Here is a 25,433-nt window from a genome sequence, read left to right as displayed (position 1 = left end):
CATACTTAAGTCTACTAAAAAATCATTTAAATATTGATTAAACCCAATAGGATTGTTGGGATCAAGTACAAGGTACTGTTTTATTATTACAGAGATAAAATAAATTATTTTTTAAAATGTTAATTATTTGATTATAATGGAGTTTGTGGGAGACGGCCTTCCCGTAATTCAGAGCTTCCCGGGTTACGCATCCTATACCTGTACTAAACATTCATCTCAATGTGAATCGCCCCTTTAAGGTGTCTTTTAACGATTGCACTGGTTTACTCATGAATATTAATATTGATAGCGGTTGAAGAAGTGACCCTTACCCTGTAATGAGGTTGCACAGGACATAGTGTGCGGTGAAAGAGCGTCTGTAGACCTGCGGGCAGACAGGAAGAAGAACAATATGATTAGTACCTGAGAGCGTCGGAGGTTGGAAATACAAGCAACACCTGATGAGTTCATTGGCAGATGCCTGGCATCTCCACCACGTAACCCTATGCGCATAAACCAGATCTGACACCGACTTTGATCCTGCAGCACTAGGTGCCAGTACTTGCAGTGTCTAACGTGGGTGTTAGTCTGTAATTGGCAGAATCACTGGGAGAAGAAACAATAGAGCGAGAGAAAAGCGGTGGGCACATGATGCAGAATAAAATTTTTTTCGCTCAGACTGACAGATATAATTTATGGTAACACTCTGTACAGGCTATGGGTAAACTTAGGGGGCTGTTCCTGCTGAATTGTGCTTAGCACAGAGGAATACCTATGCTGCCATAGTTTTATGAGATCTCTCTGTACAGACTATGAGTAAACTTAGGGGGCTGTTCCTGCTGAATTGTGCATAGTACAGGGAATATCTATGCTGCTATTGTTTTATGGTATCTCTCTGTATAGGCTATGAGCAAACTTAGGGGCTGTTCCTGCTGAATTGTGCTTAGTACAGGGAATACCTATGATGCCATAGTTTTATGGGATCTCTCTGTACAGACTATGCGCAAACTTAGGGGGACTGTTCCTGCTGAATTGTGCTTAGTACAGGGGAATACATATTCTGCCATAGTTTTATGGTACATCTCTGTACAGACTATGAGCAAATGTATGGACTGTTCCTGCTGAATTGTGCTTAGTACATGGGAATACCTATGCTGCCATAGTTCTATGGGATCTCTCTGTGCAGACTATGATCAAACTTAGGGGCTGTTCCTGCTGAATTGTGCTTATTACAGGGGAATACCTATGCTGCCATAGTTTTATGGGATCTCTCTGTACAGACTATGAACAAACTTAAGGGGCTGTTCCTGCTGAATTGTGCTTAGTACAGGGGAATACCTATGCTGCCATAGTTTCATGGGATCTCTCTGTACAGACTATGAACAAACTTAAGGGGCTGTTCCTGCTGAATTGTGCTTAGTACAGGGGAATACCTATGCTGCCATAGTTTTATGGGATCTCTGTACAAACTATGAGCAAACTAAGGGGGCTGTTCCTGCTGAATTGTGCTTAGAACAGGGGAATACCTATGCTGCCATAGTTTTATGGGATCTGTCTGTACAGACTATGAGCAAACTTAGGGGACTGTTCCTGCTGAATTGTGCTTAGTACAGAGGAATACCTATGCTGCCATAGTTTTATGGGCTCTCTCAGTACAGACTATGATCAAACTTAAGGGGCTGTTCCTGCTGAATTGTGCTTAGTACAGGGGAATACCTATGCTGCCATAGTTTTATGGGATCTCTCTGTACAGACTATGAGCAAATGTAGGGGACAGTTCCTGCTGAATTGTGCAGAGGAATACCTATGCTGGCAAAAATAAAACACATGGTGATCGTTTAATCTCCATCTGCATGGCTGTGGAATATTAGAAACAGTCTAAATGGATACAAATAATAATGCTGCATTGTCTGCCCTCCTCACTGGCCTCAGTGACTGATGAGCCGTCCCATGATATTCACCAGCTCACGTACAAATACATATCATATCCCGCACATGTACAAACACTGGGCAAAGCCAAGCCTGAAATCTCACAGGCAGGGAAAATGACAGATTTCAGGAGCAGGAGGGTTCCATTATGCCACATTTACTGCAGAAGTCAGTACTCAAAGCGGACAGGTTGATACACAATCAGGTTTTATGTATGGGAAGGTCGAGCAGAAATGACACAGAGCGGGTAATGGCATTCCGCATACGGAGCAAAGGGAAGCACAAAACAGGCTGGGAAATGGAAAGATCAGGGGAACAGAATGTGATTGCATATATACTGTATATATAAACAAATAAAGGGAATTTGTGGCTTTTTTGCTTAACGTTTAATTTAGAGCGGCCTAGATGCCCTTGCGATAGTGAAGCGCATCTCCTGGCACAGTAAATAATAACAAGGTGCCACTAACTGCTGAACTGCCCTCATTTATTCCGCGCGGGGCCTGAGATAATATTGCCCATAATGACTGCCTGTGATTCTGCAGATAACGTCACAAGGGGCCACAGCCGCTGAACAATCTGTCATAGAAACAGCAGCTGTGAATCCTCTTCCCTCCGCAGCCAGTGTTCATACTGAGTATTGTTATCTTATGTATAAGAATCGCTCGGAGGCTCAATTGTAAGAATATGCCTTTGTAGCTGTCTGTGTCATTGAGGGGGTCAACATAAATCCCCTTTTACCAGCTGATCAACAATAGAGCAGGTACATGTGGTGATGTAGTTGAACTACAGCGGAGATGCTGTGACAGTAATAATACAATGTTCCATTCTTTTTTTACTATGATGAACAATGACTTATTGAACAAACAGGTTATTCCTTTGTACACTTAATGACTGAGGTATACAGGGGTTAATGTCACCTCCAGTGAAACCCCAGTTCTGAGGGAGTATACACTACCCTGAATCCTACCATACTGAAATCCCTACTATGTGTGTGTGTCTTCTGGGGAATACGAACCCTGCTGCTTCTCATTGGTGGAGCACAGATTTGCTCTTGCTCACTAGCCTTGACTATCTTATACTCCTGGGGTGTACCATCACTGGATACTAGTCTTATTTGATACATGGTTTCTTTATCAGGGTTTGAGCTTTTATCCTTTCATACTGAGCCCTACCTCCAACTCAGGCCAGAAGAAGACACAACTAAGAACTTCTAGATTACCCTTGGACTAATAGAAAATTCTTCCCTCCCCTAGGGCTTAGGTAACTGACCAGGGGCTGCCTGAGAAGCATGCAGGAGTTAATACCTTGGGTTACGTATATATATATATATATATATATATATATATATATATATATATATATATATATATATATATATATATATATATATATATAACAGTCCATGGATAGTTAGCAGCGCACACTGGATTTTTAAGAAATTAATTAATTTATTTAAATTTTAAAAGAGCATAATACATGCATCGACGTTTCGGTCCTGGTCTTAGACCGTTATCAAGATACAACATGTGATTAAAACAAAAACTTTATACTCTTCTATGGGCCTGAACAGGAAATGAAGTCACTGAAAAATTACTAACACATAGAACCGGCCTGTTGTCACAGTATCAATAATCCTTTAAATGTAACAACTTTCGAACATATTTCCTAAATCAGATACATTATTGTAATCTGGGATACACTGTAACAATTCAAACATTATGTAACAACCTGGGCACTTAGAGATATACTAAAACAAATATAGCACATTTAATTGGATCTTTATCTCTGTTCCAAAAAGCACGACAAGGAAAACTGCTCATTGAGACCGTGGGGTGCCAATGTGTTAAGTTTCTTAATCCAAAAGCATTCCCTCTGGAGGAGCATTTTGGACCTATCACCCCCTCTCCTAAGTGGAGGAATGTGGTCTATACCAATATATTTAAACGTTGGAAGATGATGACCTTTCTCTAGGAAATGTTTGGCAACGGGCTTCGAGGTATAGTTGTCCCTAAATGCTGTACTTATAGCCGAACGATGGGCATCCATCCTATGGCGTAACGTAAGATCAGTCTTACCAACATAGGAAAGACCGCATGGGCAAGTTATTAAATAAATCACATGTGTAGTAGTACATAGATAGAATGTTATCAAAAACCACAGACCGGTTGGCTTGCCAATCGAAAAATAGGATGTTTGAGATGTCCCTCCTGTACTTCATGCAGATATATGAGCCCGAGTCAGAATTTTAATCATCCCCATAACGGCAAAAGATTTGCTATTCGATCTCACATCACATGTACTACTACACATGTGATTTATTTAATAACTTGCCCAGGTTGTTACATAATGTTTGAATTGTTACAGTGTATCCCAGATTACAATAATGTATCTGATTTAGGAAATATGTTCGAAAGTTGTTACATTTAAAGGATTATTGATACTGTGACAACAGGCCGGTTCTATGTGTTAGTGATTTTTCAGTGACTTCATTTCCTGTTCAGGCCCATAGAAGAGTATAAAGTTTTTGTTTTAATCACATGTTGTATCTTGATAACGGTCCAAGACCAGGACCGAAACGTCGATGCATGTATTATGCTCTTTTAAAATTTAAATAAATTAATTAATTTTTTAAAATTCCAGTGTGCGCTGCTAACTATCCATGGACTGTTAAATATTCGACACTGTGGCAGCACCTGGTACATTGCTATCTATTGGTGTGCGAACAGCTTATTTTTTGTTTTTTGTATATATATATATATATATATATATATATGTATATATATATATATATATATATATATATATATATATATATATATATATATATATATAGGTATATAGGTATGGGACCTATTATCCAGAATTTAAAGTAATTAGGATCTTCACATCTAAAGTCTACTAAAAAATCATGTAAACATTTAATAAACCCAATAGGCTGGTTTTGCTTCCAATAAGGATTAATTATATCTTAAGGGCATGTTTACTAACATCGGAGATAATTATCTGGAGAGATTTCTGGAGATGTTGCCCAAGGCAACCAATCAGCAATTAGATTTAAACAACTACCTATAACTTAGAAAACAAAAGCAAAGATCTGATTGGTTGCCATGGACAACATCTCCAGAAATCTCTCCAGATATTTATCTCCAATGTTAGTAAAGATATTGTTTTATTACTATAGAGAAAAAGGAAATCATTTTTAAATTCTGGATTATTTGATTATAATGTAGTCTATGGGAGACGGCCTTTCCGTAATTCTGAACTTTCTGGATAACGGATCCCATACTTGTATGTATCATTTATTTTTTTTATTTTTAAATGCTCATTTTAATTAAACTTCAGGCATTGTATTCATTTCAGAAACGATATTTGTGATCTAAATGCATTTTATCCTTAAAAAAAAAAAATAATCAATATTTGGACTTTACTATTCATAACGATTTAACTTCAATCAAATCATCTAGATGGCGCTGGTAGCTGCTGAGTCTGTGGGAGATGGCCTTCCTTTTATTCTGAGCTTTCTGGATAACAGGTTTCTGGATAAGGAATCCTACACCTGTACTAAACATTTAACTCAAGATGAACTGCTCCTTAAGGGGTCATTTAACGATTGCACTGGTTTAGGAGGAGTTTATTCCTTGGAATATATATATATATATGTATATATATATATATATATATATATATATATATATATATATATATTTTTTTTTTTCTTTTTAAATGCTCATTTTAATTAAACCTTAAGCATTATATTCAGTGTAGAAACGACATTTCTGATATAAAAGCATTTTATCCTTATAAAAAAAAAATCAATATTTGGACTTTACTATTCAACGATTTAACTTCCAGTCAAATCATCTAGATGGCGCTGTTAGCTGCTGAGTCTGGTGAGAGATGGCCTTCCCTTCATTCGGAAGCTTTCTGGTTAACAGGTTTCTGGATAACGAATCCTATACCTGTACTAAACATTTATATCAAGATGAAGTGCTCCTTTCAGGCATCATTTAACGATTGCACTGGTTTACGGGGAGTTAATTCCTTGGGATATATATATATATATATATATATATATATTTTTTATTATTATTCTTTTTTAAGTGCTCATTTTAATTAAACCTTAGGCATTATATTCATTTTAGAGATGACATTTGCGATATAAAAGCATTTTATTTAAAAAAAAATAATCAATATTTGGACTATCCTATGCATAATGACAGTAACGTCCCATTAAATCATCTAGATGGCGCTGTTAGCTGCACATTGCATTTAGCAGAGCGTAGGGCACCCATACAGTCAGGATATAAGTGGAAGGAGCTTTTTACAGGAGTGATAGACACATCTGCAGTGTCATAAAAAGCCCAAACACAAGCCCTCAATCAATACACTTACCGGCACAACATCATACGCCATCAGCACATACTTCATGTCCGGAGACACCTCATATTTGCTGACCTTCAAGGCCTCCTGCAATACATAAAAATGGGAGTATTTAAATTGCATGTTTGGATTTCACTTCTCAGCTGCCTTACACAAACAAAAGCTTCAGGCAAATTGAATCATTAATCATTTAAAATGTTCGGTAAACAGCAGAGCCGCCACCAGGCCGAGCCGTAATGCAGCTGTCAATATATTGGCTTTAACCTTGGCACCCGCTCCATAAGCACAGCTTTAATTGTGTTTAATCACCTGCACTTAAATATATACCTGGCCCAGTGTGGGCGAGTAACACCCTCGTATAAAAAAAACAAAAAATGATTTGTGTTCTCCTTTCTATCCTGTACATGCAAAAAATTGTGTTTAGAGACGAATGTTTTGTATGGTGTAGAAAGCAGAAAGACGAAACCACATGGATTTGCTGCGGAAAAATTCACCATGACAAAAAGTCGCCATAAGAAAAAACACCCATTGATTTTAATGCATTTGGACAAAAAAAAAATCACAAAGACGAAAAAAGTCGCTGTCATGTCTCCAGCATAAGCTGTTGTATTTCATTGATCTTGTGACAAACTCCCTCCGCTGGACACTTGCTGTAATTGCGCAAGGTCACTTCCTGTATTTGTTCTGCACCTCCACGTGGCTTATGGCAGAACTGCATTTGAACTAATCAGGCTACCATAGGGTTGCCACCTGTCTGGTATATTACCGGTAAAAAAATTGGTTGATCCCAATGTTATTAATAGGGAAAAAAGATAAACATGTAGGAAGGCCGGTATTTTGTTCCAGAAAAGGTGGCAACCCTAGCTCATACCTCCCAACATTTTGGAAGTAAAACATTTTTTGACCACACCCCTTTCTGTGGTCACACCCCCTAATTACCATGTTTGTTTTACAAAATTTGGCAGGTTATGAAAATTTGAAAATATTTCTCCTTATCTAAACTGTGTTTTTGTGTCTCAAAATTGTTACAAAGTATCTTATTTGCACCTGTTAGCTGTTCTGGGCTCTCTGCTAAAAGCCAATTAAGTGAGAAACGTTGTTTCTTTTTCTGGCTGTTCAGTGCAGAGAAAAGAGGGACTTTCCAGTACAAATGAGGGAGTGCGGGTTGAGCTGTCAAAAGAGGGACTGTCCCTCCGAAAAAGGGACAGTTGGGAGGTATGCTAGCTACCATGTGTGTCAAAAGTGCACAATATCAAGTGTATTTCACCAGCATTAGGCTGGTGAAATAAGAAACTCCAGGGAAAAGACTGTGTGGCTGCAGAAAGTAATGTTGGTTGATTCTATTCTTGCTTAGGAAAAGCTGGCTAGTGGGTCCCTGGATTGAATGGAAGAGAGCAGGGTGGGCTTCCATTCCTTGCTTCAGTAAGGGGTTTTCAGCTGCCAAGCTAGAGGCAGTTAATTAATTAGCTACAGGTTTGATGTAGTTAAAAGGAGGTTTTGGAGCAACACCTTGGCTTCTTCCCCTGGATATCTCCTGGATCTGAAGGAGGGTGAGGGGCCACGTGAGGACCTTCTTGAGTGAAGGAAGGTGCCTGTGTGTAGCTGGGAAGGAGAGTTATTCTCTGCTGACCTGAGTTCGAGAGAGAGCCCTAAAGGACTGGAGAGGAAAAGAGAAACCCCTCCCAGGAGACAAGTGTGGCCCAGAGAGGATTCTGGGATTTGTGGTCCACCAAAAGCCAGTGAGGGCTAAGGAAACCGTGAGTTACAGTTAACACCAGTGAGGGTGTGAATTGGGACTGTTAATGCTTATGTGAAGCGAATGTTATCCCCTATGTGAAGCTAATGGGCTGATCATTTGTGTTTGTGCCAAATTTGTATGCGCAGTTCTTAAAGGGCCAGTTTATGATAAATCTCAAAAATGGAATTCGAATTTTAAAAAAAATTCAAATCAAATTTTAATTAGGGATGCACCGAATCCACTATTTTGGATTCGGCCGAACCCCGAATCCTATGCTAAAGATTCGGCTGAATACCAAACCCATTTTTTACTACCTTGTTTTCGGACAAAAAGTCACGCGATTGCCCTCCCCGTCCCTAATTTGCATATGCAAATTAGGGTTCGGATTCGGTTCGGCTGGTCAGGAGGATTCGGCTGAATCCGAATCCTGCTGAAAAAGGTGGAATCCTGAACCGAATCCTGGATTCAGTGCATCCCTAATTTTAATAATTCCCTAGCCAAACTTGACAGTTTTGGCCTTAAAAAACTCGAAAATCAGAATTTTCACTTCGAACCTTGATAAATCTGCCCCTTAATGTATGTACGCATACAATCTTTATCCTCACTAGTGAGTACGGCTGTATCTCTTGCTTGTACCTGCCGTTATATGGTGCAAACTGGACTGTGATGTATAAGAAATGAGGCCAATAGCACCTGCATTGCAGAAGTGAATGACAGAAATGAATGAGAAGATCTCGTTCCAGGAGCTTACAACATATCGGTGGTGTCCCCTGTCAGCCAGCTGCTCTTATTAAAGACACAGGAGATTTTATCTAAATTCTATTTACTTGGATTTAATTTGAATTGTGAGTAGAGATTCCCGGCACATAGAAGGGGAATTGATGTACGTGCTGTAATTGTGTCCTCTGTTTTACCAGCACTGTCTATAGGCAGGATCTATCCCCAAAGGACCTCGGGGTGTAATCAACAAGTAACAGTGGAATTTGTCATTCAATTACTGATTCTGAGGTTTTCCTATGGGGATATTCCATTACCCAAGTAAAACTGACAGAGGGACAGGGTTAGGATGACAGTTTGGTTAGTGCCCTTAGTGAGTCAAAGTCCACTGGATAGAAAAATAAACCATAAAAAGATAAAAGTATATTGGAATAAAGGGGGACTTCACCCCAAAATAGTACTAATTTAATCGGATGACTCCTCCCTGCTCACTAACTTTATTTTCTGAGCAATATTCCAAGACTTTCCTTTGCTCAATTTCAAATTTATATTCTAGTGGCAACTACACCCAATCCAATGAAATATGTCCGTGCAATTCAGCCTTTCCAAAACGGTCAGTGATTGTAAAGTTCAACCCGCTTATTTACCCACTTTGATCCCCTACCTGATCCGGACTAGGGATGTAGCGAACTGTTCGCCGGCGAACTAGTTCGCGCGAACTTCGACTGTTCGCGTCCGCTGAATGTTCGCGAACGTCGCGCGACGTTCGCCAATATGTGTTCGCGTTCGATTCGAACAAAAATCGTTCGACCATTCGATTCCTTCGACCGCTAAAATCGAAGGATTTTCGTTCGAATCGAACGATCAAAGCCATTCGATTGAATGAAATCATTCGATCGAATGGTTTCGATCGTTCGATTCGAACGTAAATCCTTCGATGGAACGATTAAAATCCTTCGATCGTTCGAATGGAACGATTTTGCGGATGTTCGCGAACTGTTCGCGAACTGTTCGCATTTTCTGCCGGTGTTCGCGAACGGCGTTCGCGAACACATAAACGGCAGTTCGCTACATCCCTAATCCGGACCCGCAACTGCCTTATCCGCAACCCGACCCACAACCCGCCAACCACCATCAGACAGGAAGTGATGGTGCAGCAAACTGGAAGTGACGTCATCAAAAGTGGGTAGGGACAGAAACAAGTTTAGTAAAACTAAGATAAGAAATTTAGATGAGACCGGCGACCCGCGGCTATCCCCGCACCTGAAAATCCTCCCCTTATTCTGCAGGGTGCCAGCCTTTTATGCGGGTAACCCGTGGGTACCCGACCTGGTGCAGGATTCTACCGCACATCACTACTGTAACCCGTAAAATCGTATCCATAGACTCTAGTGAGCAGCAGCGATAACCATCAGGGCAGGGAGGATTCGAAGGGAAAGGGGTCCAGCACAGGTTTAGACTGGGCCAGCAGGACACTAGGAAAAAACTTGTTGGCCCTGCTGACCCAGACCCACTCAGCACCAGAAACCTTGTGTGCTGCACCTTTACCTGCCCCGGCCTGATCATGGCTGCAACAACTTAAGGGGGGTTGCAGCTTCGGCAGGGACCCTGAGTTACATTGCTGATGGGCCCAGATCCCCAGTCCAACACTGGTCTGGCAGGTGGCCCTAAAGTTCTTGCCCAAGTGTCATGAACTGCGGCTTCCTAAGAGCTAAATTGAAATATAAGGCGAACGAGATATTCTATAGGCTTGCAGGCAATAGGGGTTAAAGGAATATGCCAGGTTCAGACATGATATAAATGGATGTCCTGGAGAGCAGTGGGTATAATTATAAGTACAAAAGATTCCTCAGTATGTCTGATGTAATATAAACAGGACAGGGTCTTGCGTGGATCTCCATCCCTATAAACAAGTGTTTCTGCTGCGAATCACAGCCAGAGGCGCAATGTTACACATATTACATTCACCCATCTAAAGAGGAGACTGAAAAAAAAAATAGAGAGAGACAGAGGAATAAAGAAGCGACAATTCTACAAATATAAAAATGCTACTTTTGTGTGTAACGTTGCCTCTAGGCATTCATGTTTATGTAGAAATCTGTAGGGGGTAGAAATGATTAAAGGGACATTATGAGAGAAACATGCAGCGTGTGTGTTTGTGCCCGAATAACTGTGTGTGTGATGCCTGCAAACGAGAATGGGTTTGGGGAAGGCAGATAAAGAAGGGGAATCAAACTGTTAGTCTTCTTCCTTCTGCACAGAGAGCTGCAGTTTCAATGGTTGCGATCAGTGATGGGTGAAATCATTCTGCAGCCATGGATTCGTGGCGAAATTCCGTAATTTCGACATGTGCAAATTTTTTCACGAAACTTAGACAAAAATTCACCACGGGAAAAATCACAGAAAAAACACCCATAAGAAAAAAAGCCCATTGACATTAATGCATTAGAATAAAAAAGGTTTTTCACAAAACTGAGGCAAAAATTTGCCACGGGAAAAAAAGCAGAAAAAAACGCCCATAAGAAAAAACGTCCATTGACTTTAATGCATTAGGACAAAAAAGTCGCCATAAGAAAAAACATCCATTGCCTTTAATGCATTAGAATAAAAAAGTTTTTCACGAAACGGAGGCAAAAATTTGTCACGGCAAAAATCGCAGAAAAAAACGCCCATAAGAAAAAAAGCTCATTGTCTTTAATGCATTAGGATAAAAAAAGTCACCATAAGAAAAAACGCCCATTGACTTTAATGCATTAGGACAAAAAAGTTGCCATAAGAGAAAACGCCCATTGACTTGAAGGGTAGTGGCAGATGGGGAGATTAGTCACCCAGCGACAAATCTCCCCTACTTTGGGCGACTAATCTTCCCAAATGCCTTCCCGCCAGCAAGAATACGAATCGCTGCCGGCATTTTCAAAGTTACCCAAAGTTGCCTTACAAGGAAACTTCGGCGACTTTGGAAATCCAAAGCGATTCGTATGCCATGCTGCCAGCGATTCGTATTCTTGCTGGCAGGAAGGTATTTCAGGTCGATTGGTCGCCCGAAGAAGATTTGTTTCTGGGCGTCTCATCTCCCCGTCTGCAACCACCCTAATGCATTTGGAAAAAGAAAAATTGTCGTGTGTGTAAATATCGTCGCACGTGTAAATATTGTTTTCAACTCGGAAATTTGGCTCTTCTAGTGCAGAGAGTGCATTTGCGCAAGGGAAGGCCATCTCATCTGGTTGCTAGGGTCCACATTAATAGCAACCATGTATTGATTTGAATAAGAAACTGGAATAGGAGAGGATCTAAATAGAAAAATACATTTGTAGACTTACAGAGCATTTGTTTTTTTAGGTGGGGTCAGTGACCCCATTTGAAAAAAGAAGAAGGCAAATAATAACTATAAAAAATAAATAATGAAGATCAAGTGGAAAATTGCTTAGAATTGACCATTCTATAACATACAAAAAGTTAAAGGTGGACCTTTAAGCTTGGGGCCAAAGGCAACTGTCTCAGTCACCTTGTCTGTGATCTGGCCTTGACCATTGCTCACAAGTGTAGCCCAAAAGTTATCATGGAGACATCTACAGGTCAGGTTTGGTGTTGCCCAGAGTCTTTGGTTAGTTTTGTCAGCTGCACTGATCCCCAGAAATGTAAAAATATGTTTGATTAGGGGATGACTGCACAATAAGGGGGTTATGTCTGAATGCCGAAAAAAAAAATTTTGTTCTGAATGTCGAAAAAAAATTCGACTATAAAATCAGATTTTTTTAGTGAAAAAAAAAAAAGGCTGAATCCAAAAATCCGGCATTTTAGACCGACCGAGGATGTACAGTATATAAGTCAATAGGAGAGGTTCCTATCTTATTTTGAATTGTCTCTGGTCTGTGATGGAATCAGCCCAAAAATCTGATTATTTCGGACTTTTTTGGCAAATATCCAAAAAATTCAGGTTTTTCAGAATATAGCCAGAAAAATATCTTGAAAAAAATCATACCATTCAGATTTTCATTCGATTTTTTCATGTTTATCTCCAATCCGATTTAGGGTAGAGCTCCACGGGCGGTTTTACCTGCGTTTCTACCTGTGATGAAGACGCAACATGCAGCATTTGTCGGATGCAATCATCTTCTTTGTACTACTTACATTAGATTCGGCGCATCCCACGTGACGCCTGCGATTATTCTATTATTAGTCTCATTGCGTCAGAACTGAAGGTATCGCAGGTAAAATCGCCCGTGGAGTTCAACCCTTATATCGTGATTTAGAATAATAAATAAGGTCCAATCGTGGATTCTATTTTGGTCTATTTTGATAAATAAGCCCCCCCATGTTTTTGGGCAGTATTTATGAAACAAAGTTATTATATACAGAAGGAAGACTTTATCTATGGCTCTCCTGCTACCTTAGAGCAACGATTCCCTGATAGCACATGTCGCATTCTGTAGCTTTGTAGTTCAGCAACAGCTGGAGAGAGCCGTAGGCTGGGGATCTCTGCCACTGAGGGAGATTAATTGTGACTTGTTATAGATCACTCTGATACAGGGCCATCTGGACTGGGGCACGTCATACAGAGTATTGCTGCTTATGAAAAATGAGCCAGTGAATTTAGGAGCAGACGGGTCTGGAGCAAAATCAAAGGATGATGAACCTTATATCAAGTTCAGGAATAGTAGAAAAAACAGCTTCATCTTATAATGAAGGGTGAGAGAAAATAGTGTTAGAGCAAGGCCAGACGTGGCATTTTTACGTTGAGTTTTTAATAAAGCTCCATCGGGCGTAAATACGCAGAAACTGCACTACCACTGAAACTAATGGAAAACGCACTATGGCAATTCTCACAAGGCGCTTACAAGCTGAAATCCGCCACGGGACACCAGTATTGGCGTTTTTTAGCAGAAACTCCAATACGTCCGTCGTCAAGAAACTACCAAATCAATAGACTCTATGGGATCTGCACGTTTGAAACGACACTTTACATAAATATGCAGCGTATTTTAAATATGGTGTCCAAATGACGCATATACGGCTGGGGACGTAATTACGCTATTATGTATTGACGATCATTCCTGCTCCATTTTTTTATTTTCTATTTCCAACCAGCGGAATTATGGGGAATGAGAACAATGAGAAGTGCATGTTGGGAAAAGAAACATATGCTGAAAAACGCATGAAAAACGCATGTTGACGGTCGTGTGTGGTTTCAGTGGCGTATTTACGCCCCGGCTGGGCTTTTTTAAAAACACAATGTAAAAACGCCATGTCTGGCTTGCCCTTAGAGTCTGACTATTTACAGTTGTTAACCTTTGAGTTAACACTTGGGGGCCGATTCACTAAGGGTCGAATATCGAGGGTTAATTAACCCTCGATATTCGACTAGGAATTAAAATCCTTCGACTTCGAATATCGATCGAAGGATAATTCCTTTGATCGAACAATAAAATCCTTCGAATCGTTCGATTCGAAGGATTTTAATCCAACGATCAAAGGAATATCCTTCGATCAAAAAAAGTTAGCCAAGCCTATGGGGACCTTCCCCATAGGCTAACATTGACTTCAGTAGCTTTTAGATGGCGAACTAGGGGGTCGAAGTTTTTTTTAAAGAGACAGTACTTCGACTATCGAATGGTCGAATAGTCGAACGATTTTTACTTCGAATCCTTCGAGTCGAAGTCGTAGTCGAAGTAGCCCATTCGATGGTCGATTTTTACCTTCGAATCCTTCACTCGAAGTTAGTGAATCGGCCCCCTAGTATGACGTAGAGAGTGATATTCTGAAACAATTTGCAATTGGTTTTAATTTTTTATTATTTGTGGTTTTTGAGTAATTTAGCTTTTTATTCAGAAGAATTTTTTCTTCTCACTCTTTCCAGCTTTCAAATGGGGGTCACTGACCCAAACTAAAACACCAATGCTCTGTAAGGCTACAAATGTATTGTTATTGCTCATCTCTCTGTTCAGGCCTCTCCTATTCAGTGCATCCCTAGTTCACCTGCTTTTAGTGGGTCCATACATGTAGACATTGCTGGGTTGTAGGCCGAAAACCCAGATCAATTCACCCATTGTATGGTCTTCTTCTGCAATATCATACAAAAGGACTAAGCAATAGTGATGGGCGAATTTCTACCGTTTCGCTTCGCCAAAAAATTTGCGAAATTTGTGAAAAGGTGGAAAATTAGCGAAACTTTAATTTTGACGCCCACGTCAATTCGCATAAATTTTGACTCCGGCATTAAAGTCAGTGGGCGTCCAAATAGTGTTGACGCGTGACGGTTTTGACGAAAACTATTTTTTCGAGGCGCGCCCAAAACTTTTTGAAGTCAGCAAATTTTCACAGGAGTTTTGCGTATTTATTCACTGGCGGCGAAACGCAGAAATTTGCCACGAATTTGCGCCTGCTGAATTTATTCCTCCCATCACTACCAAGCAACATCATTTCAGAGTCAGGCACCGTCCAGAACATTATCCATCCAGATCTAGAACAATGTTCCTAATAAAGGAGTGGGTTTATTGGACTCTACCTACAGAATGGCAGCACAAAAGGCACCCAGCACCCATTTCATTAAAAAACAAATAAACACAAAGGTGAGTGTGAGTAGTAGATACATTTATCATGCCGGCTTCCATTATATTCACTGATACTGCATTTGAGTATTTCCTACACTTCTCCCTCTTCTCTTATTTAATCCTTGTATATTACTTTTTTTTTAGTGTTTTTTTGCTGAATTGAAATATCCTTGAGCTCTGGTGTTTTTTTCAAATTGGAATGATTACATGCGAGTGGTTCTACAGCAGAGCTGCGCGATTTTACAGGAGGACTTTAAAGCCATTAAGGTGCTGCTTCTGAGACTGGGTTTTTCTTATCTCCACTTGTGCAACTCATAATATAGGACTTTCTCAACGTAGGCAGGCACAGGAGCACTAAAACAAACCCTCGGAGTGGGTGAAGGAGCATTTGTGGGCAAGGAAAGATGAAAGGCTTTCCGAAAATGCTCTTTTCGTTGTTCTCTAAGTAAGTAAATATGATATAAATAAAGGGAAATAATAACGGTGTTTTCACTCTGGGATTTGCTCCATAGCAGTTAGAGGCATCTGCCATATGCTACTAGAAAGAACCTCTAGAAGACATGAGAATGCCCTTTGAGCTGCACTATAGAGAGACACTTCATACATACTCAGTGGTACGCCCATCTGCCAATGAAGCGCCTGTTAAAAGTCAGCCTGGATCACAGACAGACAGAGAAGCATCTGGCAACGCTTCACACATCCACCCCAGAATGTTTCCGAAAAACCATATGTCGAGCAGCACTTAAATTAGCAACTGCATAAACAAGCGCTCCTTAATTATTTATCACCGACCATACAAAAATTGGGAAGGAGAAGGAAAGGCATATTAAATGGGGGGGTGTCAAAATTTAGGCACCACCAAGTGATTGTATCTACTTACCGGACACCCTGGGTCGGTGCTCCTATCAGGAAAAACACTGGCCTGGGATTCTTCTAGTGAGCACCACGGAGTGATCCTCTTCCTTCTTTCTTCAAATTTTCTGGGGCAGACGCATGCGCAGTAGAACAAAATAGACAATTTTTTCTTTAAAGTTTGGCTTTTCGTGCAGAAGACGATCGTTCCACGGTGCTTTCTGGAAGAACCCAAGGCCGGTGCAGTTTTCTGCTGATAGGAGCACCAGCCCGGGGTTTTAGGTAAGTAAATATAATCACTTGGGGATGCCTAACTTTTGGCACCTCTAAGTAAAGAGCGCCTTTCCTTTACCTTTAAAGATACCAACATAGTGCATACTAGGAATTATAGTTGGAAGAAGAAGCTTATAGGGCAACCTTAGGCACATCTCTTTTTGCTCACAGAATACAATGCAAAGAGTAGTACCACTCATATAAACACCGTTTCGTAGTGATGCACAGGTAGGAAAAAAATGCACCTGCACCGTACTCTAACCTGAGCTCTCCTAACCCGAACTCATAACCGACCCAGCACGACTGCTCTATTTATAGACCTGCGTCCAACCCACCCATTGATGATGTCACGGGGTGGGACAAGTGCATGCCTATAAATAGAGGCTGCCGGAGGTAGAAGCTGGCACAATAAAGTAACCTGCAGAGAGAATAAAAGGACCTGGAAATCTTGTGCAGAAGTCAGCAGAACCCGCCTGACCAACAGATCCCGCAGGTTTCTGGCCGACCCACACATCACTAACGTATAGGGCAGCATACTGACTATATGTTGCAGTATGACTTATTCAGCATCATTTTCTTTCCATGGAGTTGAGAACTCGCCAATGCAACATCTCCCCAAAAAGGTGCTGTGAATATGTTGGAGCACCAATTTATAGGGAAAACAAACCCTCCCTGTCAAATCAATGCAGATGTGGAAAACTCCCTGGTCCTCTCATAAACTGACTCACTCGTCGCTTGCTCAATGTATCTTTGCCCTGCAGCGAAGTAGATCAGCACTGAACATCACTGCACCCTATCGGCACATGCGTAAGGAAATGACGTAATGTGCATTTGCCAAAATGCTGCAATTTGCATGCAAATTATGTCAATTCCATCTGCCATGGGTCAGCCAGGTACCCCCTATCCATCAACTACCTCCTTTTTTCTATTTAGGAAAAATGTTATTTACCATCAAGGCACCCAAGGACAGTCCCCATCTAAAGCAGCCACCTAAGGCACAGGCTCTCGATATGGTAAATAAGTCCCTGTGACCCTGACCTATTTTCAACCACCATCTTTGGCCATGACACATTACCCTTGGGTTCAGGAATTGGCAGGAGTATCTGTACTGGAAGCTGTCCTGTGGTCATTGGCTATTGTGGATAACCCCTGGTTGCCCACATCTCAGTGCAGGTTGCATTTCAGGAACAGCTATGGGGGCACAGTTACGTTGAGTGAAGACATTGGGGAGGGGTCGGGTGAGTTAGCGCATTGCTAAAAGCAAAAATTTGATTAGGAGGGTTAATTACCCCTTTAACTGTCTTGTCTACAGTTTAGACCTTATGATAAATATTTTTTCTCCTCAACCATCTGAAAAGCCAAGTAACCCATCAATAAGGTACAGTGATTCTCTGGTTGAAAAACAAGGCAAAGCTGCCCAAAATATCTTAATTTTCATTGTATACTTGATTTTTTTTAGTATTGTGTGTGTTTGAAGAATTCCTATAGAAGGATGATGGATACTCAATTCAGCACCCACCCTTTCCACATGGCACCCTGTCACTGTATGCTGTGGGTCACACGATGCAAAGGCCACCCACAGTGACTGGAATAAGGGTCTCTAGCTTGAGTATCAGCGACAAATCACTGTAGGCAGAGAATAATTAATCTATAGGGCTTCTGGGTGAGGAATGTCAACATCAAGAGACTATTTCTTCTGACCGTGATGGCAGGTGCTCCAAAGGTTGCCTATTCTTGCTTTTTTTTTCCTACCTTATTAAATTTTGTGCAGTCAGCAGGCCAGATATTTGCTGTCATTCTAGCTTTTCCCATTTCCGCCAACAGTAATTAAAAGCCATATCTCATTTACCTTTAGTGTGATAATTAGCATTGCTATTTAAAGCTGCAGGGCTCCAGATCACAAGGAACTTGCTTCCCTTTATTGTGCCACATTATAACTGTATAATACTCCTCCTCTCCTGCAAGTACAGGGATGGGATCTGTTATCTGGAAACCAATTATCCAGAAAGCTCCAAAGCATGGGAAGGCTATCTCCCATAGACTCCGTAATTTGGATCTTTAGTCTACTAGAAAATCATTGAAACATGAAATAAAGCCAATAGGCTGGTTTTGCTTCCAATAAGGATTAATTATATCTTAGTTGGGATCAAGTACAAGCTACTGTTTTATTATTACAGAGTAAAAGGAAATCCTTTTCAAATATGGAGTATTAGTGTCTATGGGAGCTATTACGTAATTCAGAGCTTTCTGGATAATGGGTTTCTGGATAACGGATCCCATATCTGTATAATGAAATAATTTGAATTTTTAAAAATTATTTCCTTTTTCTCTGTAATAATAAAACAGTAGCTTGTACTTGATCCCAATTAATCCTTATTGGAGATAAAACCAGCCTATTGGGTTTAATTATTTTTTAAATTATTTTTTAGTAGACTTAAAGGGATACTGTCATGGGAAAAAATTTTTTTTTTTTTCAAAATGCATCAGTTAATAGTGCTGCTCCAGCAGAATTCTGCACTGAAATCCATTTCTTAAAAGAGCAAACAGATTTTTTTATATTCAATTTTGAAATCTGACATGGGGCTAGACATATTGTCAATTTCCCAGCTGCCCCAAGTCATGTGACTTGTGCTCTGATAAACTTCAATCACTCTTTACTGCTGTACTGCAAGTTTAAGGTGGCCATAGATGCAAAAATCCGCTCATTTGGCGATGTTGACAAACAAGCAGATCTTTCCCCGATATGCCATTAACAGGCATGGCTATATCTGGGGTAATCTGATTGTTCGGCTGATGGCCGAACGATCAGATTACGATGTGCCATGGGCTCCGGCAGGATCGGTCGGGTCAAAAATCAAACCTGACTGATCGACCAAACGACCGATCTCCGCCGGACAAAAGATGTCGGCACACGCCACACACGATCCGAAAATCGTACGAATACTCGATTCATAAGATCGGATCTGTGTGTCTATGGCCACCTTTAGAGTGATATCACCCCCTCCCTTTTCCCCCCCAGCAGCCAAACAAAAGAACAATGGGAAGGTAACCAGATAGCAGTTCCCTAATACAAGATACCAGCTGCCTGGTAGATCTAAGAACAACACTCAATAGTAAAAACCCATGTCCCACTGAGACACATTCAGTTACATTGAGAAGGAAAAACAGCGGCCTGCCAGAAAGCATTTCTCTTCTAAAGTGCAGGCACAAGTCACATGACTGGGGGCAGCTGGGAAATGGACAAAATGTCTAGCCCCATGTCAGATTTCAAAATTGAATATAAAAATATCTGTTTGCTCTTTTGAGAAATGGATTTCAGTGCAGAATTCTGCTGGAGTAGCACTATTAACTGATGCGTTTTGAAAAAAACATGTTTTCCGATGACAGGATCCCTTTAAGACTTAAGGTATGGAGGCCCACATTAAGGAAAATTCCCTTATTTAGAAAACCCCTGTAATCTGGATAAAAGGTCCCATACCTATTTAATGATCTAAGAAAACACTTCCCTTTCTTTATTATGTTTATTATCCAAAAGGTACTTGTGTGGGGATTTACATATATTATAACCTACATATAGTAGTTAAAGGAGAATAAATGAGCCATAAATCCATAGAGTTCAGGAAACACAAGATGATCCGTTTGTTCAGACAGAAGTTATTGCCACTGCGATTAAAAGCACCTCCCAAATCACAAAGTCACACATACAGTTTAATCCTTGGATAAATGTTCCCAACATCGCGTAGTTAAAAATGATCATTATTATCAATTCCTTTGTGTGGAATAACATAACAATTTTATGTAATAGCATTCGTTTTGATTAGAACGATGTTAAAGCAAACGTTTAATGGGTTGAAATGATTTGCTGGCTTTGAGCAAGTCTGTTCCACATGAAAAAAAAAATCTGCATCTCCTAAAATCTGCATTTTAAAAAATATTATTATCCTTTATTTATTAAGCAGCAACATATTCCTCATTCGCACCAGTCCCTGCCCCGGGGGAGGCTACCATTTGAGAGGGGTCATTTATAACTACTTGCACAGTTACAGTTGTGGTTCTGCAGTCAATTTAGTGAAAAATCCCATTCGATAAAGGGGTGGTTCACCCTTAACATTACCTTTAGTATGTTATAGAATAACTAATTCTAAGTAACTTTTCAATTGGCCTTCATTTTGCTTTTATAGTTTTTGATTTTTTGTCTTTGGGGCAGCAAAAAAATTCGAAGTAATTTTTTGATACTTAGACCATCGACTAGGATAATACGACTTCAAATTTTCTTCGACTTCGATTCAAAGTAAAAATTGTTAGAATATTCTATAATCGAAGTACTGTCTCTTTAAAAAAACTTCGACTTCAATACTTCAAATTAAACCTGCCAAAGTGCTTTGTTAGCCTATGGGGACCTTCTAGAGCAGTTTTCTAAGTCTTTAGAGGTTGAAGGAAAATCCTTTGATCGATCGATTCGAACGATTTAATCATACGATCGAATGATTTTACTTAGATCATTCGAAATTCGGTAAAAAAATCCTTCAACTTTTCGTAGTCAAAGTATTTTAATTCGATGATCGATATTGGAAGTATTTTTTACTTCGAAATTTGACCCTTGATAAATCTGCCCCTTTATCTTCTGACTCTTTTCAGCTTTCAAATGGGGTCACTAAAATACAAATGCTATGTGCAGTACGGCTACAAAAGTTATTGCTACTTTTTATTACTTATCATTCTATTCAGTCCCTCTCCTATTCATATTCCAGTCTCTTATTCAAATTAATGCATGGTTGCTAGGGTAATTTGAACCATAGCAACCAGATTTCTGAAATTGCAAACTTCTGAATATAAAGCTAAATAACTCAAAAACCACAAATAATAAAAAATGAAAACCAATTACAAATTGTCTCAGAATATCACTCTCTACATCATACTTAGGGGCAAATTCATCAAGGGTCGAATATCGAGGGTTAGTTAACCCTCGATATTCGACTGGGAATGAAAATCCTTCGACTTCGAATATCGAAGTCAAAGGATTTTGCGCAAATACTTTGATCGAACGATCGAAGGAATAATCGTTCGATCAAACAATTAAATCCTTCGAATCAAACGATTCGAAGGATTTTAATCCAATTATTATTATCCTTCGACCAAAAAAACTTCCCCATAGGCTAACATTGGGTTCGTTAGCTTTTAGGTGGCGAACTAGGGGGTCGAAGTTCTTTCTTAAAGAGACAGTACTTCGACTATCGAATGGTCGAATAGTGGAACGATTTTTAATTCGAATTGTTTGATTCAAAGTCGTAGTCGAAGGTCGAAGTAGCCCATTCGATGGTCGAAGTAGCCAAAAAAACACTTCGAAATTCGAAGTTTTTTTTCTTCTATTCCTTCTCTCGAAGTTAATGAATTGGCCCCTTAAAGTTAATTTAAAGGTGAACAACCCCTTTAACCTGCCTGTATGATCTGTAGTGTGAGAGGAAACTGGGGTACCCCAGGGGAACCCACACAAACATGGGGAGAACATAAATATAGTGTCCCAGCTGAAATGGACAGATACAAGGCTGTCCTTTTACGAATTATACCATGAGAATGTGTTGTATTTATGTAATTAAGCTTATTTATATATTACAAATTATTACTATATTATAATTATATTCAGATTGCGCCGCCGTGCAGGGCAGGTAAATGCAAGTATAATATTACTTTGCAATAAAGCCCCACTCCCATTCCATGAAATATAAAGCCTTCAATGCGTTGCTTGTAACGATGGGACCATTAACAACACACAGCCATAAATAGCAGCACAGTGCAGGGATTTATAGATATCAAAACATAGCCGGAGCAGAGGAGGGAATTGCCTATTATTGCAACACTTAGGATCCCTAAATAATGCTGAGCGCATTCCTCAAGCTTTATATTTATAAAGGCTGTGTGTTCATTGGACACCAACACAAATGTGAAATGTGGTTAGATGGTTAAGAGCAGAGTTGCCATAAGTAATTGAGGGGTCCTGTAAATTAGCGATTTATGGGTTGACCTGAAACCTGCAGGGACCTGAGGGTTGATCACCGGTTGGGCGGTTTCAGGTTGAAATTTGGCCAACCATTGTGGGTTAGACTGTTACATAAGGTATCCCAAACCCATAAAAAACCTCAAGGTCCCGGCCTTGGCTCAAGCTTCAGCCTATAACAACTTCCTTCCGCTTATGGAGGAACCCTTCGCTACTGACTCATTTCGCCAAAATGCATTGAAATCTATGGGCGGCAAATTTTTTTGACACAGGTGGCATGGTAATTTAATTTTTGATGCCGACAATTTTTTTCACCCATTGGAGTCTATTGGCATCATTTTCGTGGCAAAACTTGGTCAAAAGTTTAGCTCATAACTACTACTCAGATGCCACCAGGTCTTATAGGGAGAGAACAATGGAGAGAGTTCTGGGCAGTAGTGATGGGTGAATTTATTTGCCAGGCACGAACTCGTGGTGAATTTCCATATTTTGCCGCCGGCTAATAAATTTGCGAAAATGCAGCTGGCAACAATTCTGACTATTCCGACGCTGGCGACAATTAAATGCACCCATTGACTTTAATGCACGTCAAATTGTTGCCGGCATCAGAATTGTCGCTGGCGTCAACTTTGTTAATTGACGCCTGCGTCAAAATTTGTGTTTCACAGATTTATCGCCGTTTTCGCTGTAAATTTGCAAATTGTTCAGCATAGCAAAATGGGAATGATTCGCCCATCACAACTGGGCAGACAAGGGAACCAAATGTAAACTAAAGGAGCGGGGAACAAGGAGCATGGTCGACGGACTAGGCAAGTTGATACAAATCAGGCAGAGCAGCACAAAATCAAGAGACAAGGACGTACTTGAGGTCACAGGTCAAAGCCAACAGTATTGCAGTAGAAAAGCAGGATCTGAGAGAGTGGTAAATAAACAGGCAGAGGTCAGGACAGGCAGCAAACTAGGGATGGTCAGGAGCAGACAGAATTTTGCCCCAAATGCAATGACGTCAGATGCAGATGTGCATCATAACCCGGAAGCGGTGTAAGTGTATGTCACAGAGAATTGGTGTATAGGTGGAAAGGAAACGTTGGACGTCCCCACCGCACCAGAGGTATCTTAGGGTTAGGTGCAGGCACATCTCCTCTGGTCCCGAAAATTCCCTGCCTTAGAACCAGAGGCACATGCAGAAGTATAGTATGGATTGAGGTACAGGCTGGGTTTATGTCCTAACATTGCAACATTTTTCAGGTTAGGGTTGGGTGCGGTTGAGTATTTCTGTGACCCGCACATTCCTATTGTACAGCCCTGATCCACCCTGAATAATTGTGGGGCCTTGTAAGCCCCTGATCTGCGCAAACTCTGATCTTTCCAAGCTCCTTTCATTTTGCAGAAAAGCTTGGTTAATGGGGTATGGCAAGACATCCATGAGGCTACACTGTATGCCTCATGTGTGCCCCTTGTTAATGCTCTAGGTTCCCCTGGATTTCTCTATGTAATACGGTTTCTTAGCATTTTTTACATCTGTCAACAGACTTTTTTGAAACAGTGATCCAACAAATTCTTCTGTAAGATGAAAACAATTATGAATGGAATTTCAAAATCGTTTTCAACAATAACTTTCAACTGTAGGATTAGAGTCAAAAGAAATGCTGATTAAAATAGGAAAAAACTATATACAAAAAAAATGAAAACATAAAAAAATTTCAACTAAATAAAAATACAATTACAATAAATACAATTTAATTAAAATTACATGAAAAATAAAATGAAACAAAAACACATTACATTAAAATAATTGTAAAAATACAATAAAAAAACAAAAGAAAATAAATAGATTAAAACAATTCAAATAAACACATTAAAATAAATACAATGAAATCAATATAAAATATATAAACAATATAAGATTTAAATAGTGATGGGCGAATTTGCGCCGTTTCGCTTCGCCGAAAAATTCGTGAATTTTGCGTGAAACGGCGAAAAATTCGCGAAACGGCGCCGGTGCCCGTTTTTGACGCCGGCGGCGAATCGCGCGAATTCGCGCCTGGAGAATAAATTCGCCCATCACTAGATTTAAATAAACTTTTACCTACATTAAAATAAAATTAAAATACATTTAATTACATAAAAATAATTAAATTATAATAAAATGAAATAAATAAACGAAGCCATTCTGATTACATTAAAGTAATTGTACAACTACAATAAATAAAAAAACTAAATAAAATACATATAAAATAATTAAAATAAAACAATTATATTACATAAAAATACCTAAAAAACAAAATTCAAATAAACTGACATTAAAATAATAAAATTAAATCAATATAAAATATAAATAAAGTAACATTAATATAAACAGTTATGTTACATCAACATAAAATTAAAATATCTTTAATTATATAATAAAAATAATTAAAATAAAATGAAATAAAAAACTGAAAGAAGCCATTCTGTTTGCAGCATTTACTTTGCAGTTTAATATGGTTTAATTTTATTAAGTTCTTACTGAAGCTATACCTTTTAATCAATGTAGAACCAAGGAAGTTGCCGAGGAGCTCATTCAATATAGTACAGTCAGTATTTTTTGACTTGTGCTCCAGTAATAAATCCATGAAATCTACTCCTATCCTGGGAAATTATATATATCGGAGTGGGCTGAGGAGCCCTAAGTCTAAATTAGAGTTGAGGAAATCAGTGTTGTGTCTTAATTCAAATTGATTATCCCAACTCCTCAGAAACTGGTGCTTGAGTGACCGCATGCATGCAAACAATTACAGAACACAATGTGAATTGATTACAATGTCATAGATGTCAATGACTCTAATACTGGCATATGAATACAATTATGAAATCACAGTATAGAAGGAAAGTCAAAACAATGTCAGGTTTCTAATTGTGGGTCTGGCCAAAGCTGTGGGTGGGATTGCCCAGAAGGAATAACATTTTGTGTGACTATTCATTTGCTTTTCTTGATAGACATTGAAGTCTATTGCATGAGGGTGACTCACAGAACCAT

General features: G+C 39.6%; 1 protein-coding gene across 4 annotated transcripts in view; it reads right to left on the bottom strand.

Annotated features, from left to right (window-relative positions):
• The window catches only part of LOC108718466 (dipeptidyl aminopeptidase-like protein 6), an 883,060-nt gene that overhangs the window by 104,334 nt on the left and 753,293 nt on the right, over positions 1 to 25,433 (bottom strand). For all 4 annotated transcript variants that reach the window (XM_041565794.1, XM_041565795.1, XM_041565793.1 and 1 more), the window contains exons 5-6: positions 6,301 to 6,375; positions 312 to 364 (exon numbers count right to left, since the gene is read on the bottom strand). In XM_041565794.1, coding sequence (XP_041421728.1) covers positions 312 to 364; positions 6,301 to 6,375 — 128 coding nt within the window. The remainder of the gene's footprint in view (positions 1 to 311; positions 365 to 6,300; positions 6,376 to 25,433) is intronic.

The sequence above is a fragment of the Xenopus laevis genome, chromosome 6L (assembly GCF_017654675.1).
Source record: "Xenopus laevis strain J_2021 chromosome 6L, Xenopus_laevis_v10.1, whole genome shotgun sequence".
NCBI lineage: Eukaryota > Metazoa > Chordata > Amphibia > Anura > Pipidae > Xenopus > Xenopus laevis.
This window is presented reverse-complemented; position numbering and strand designations above follow the sequence as displayed.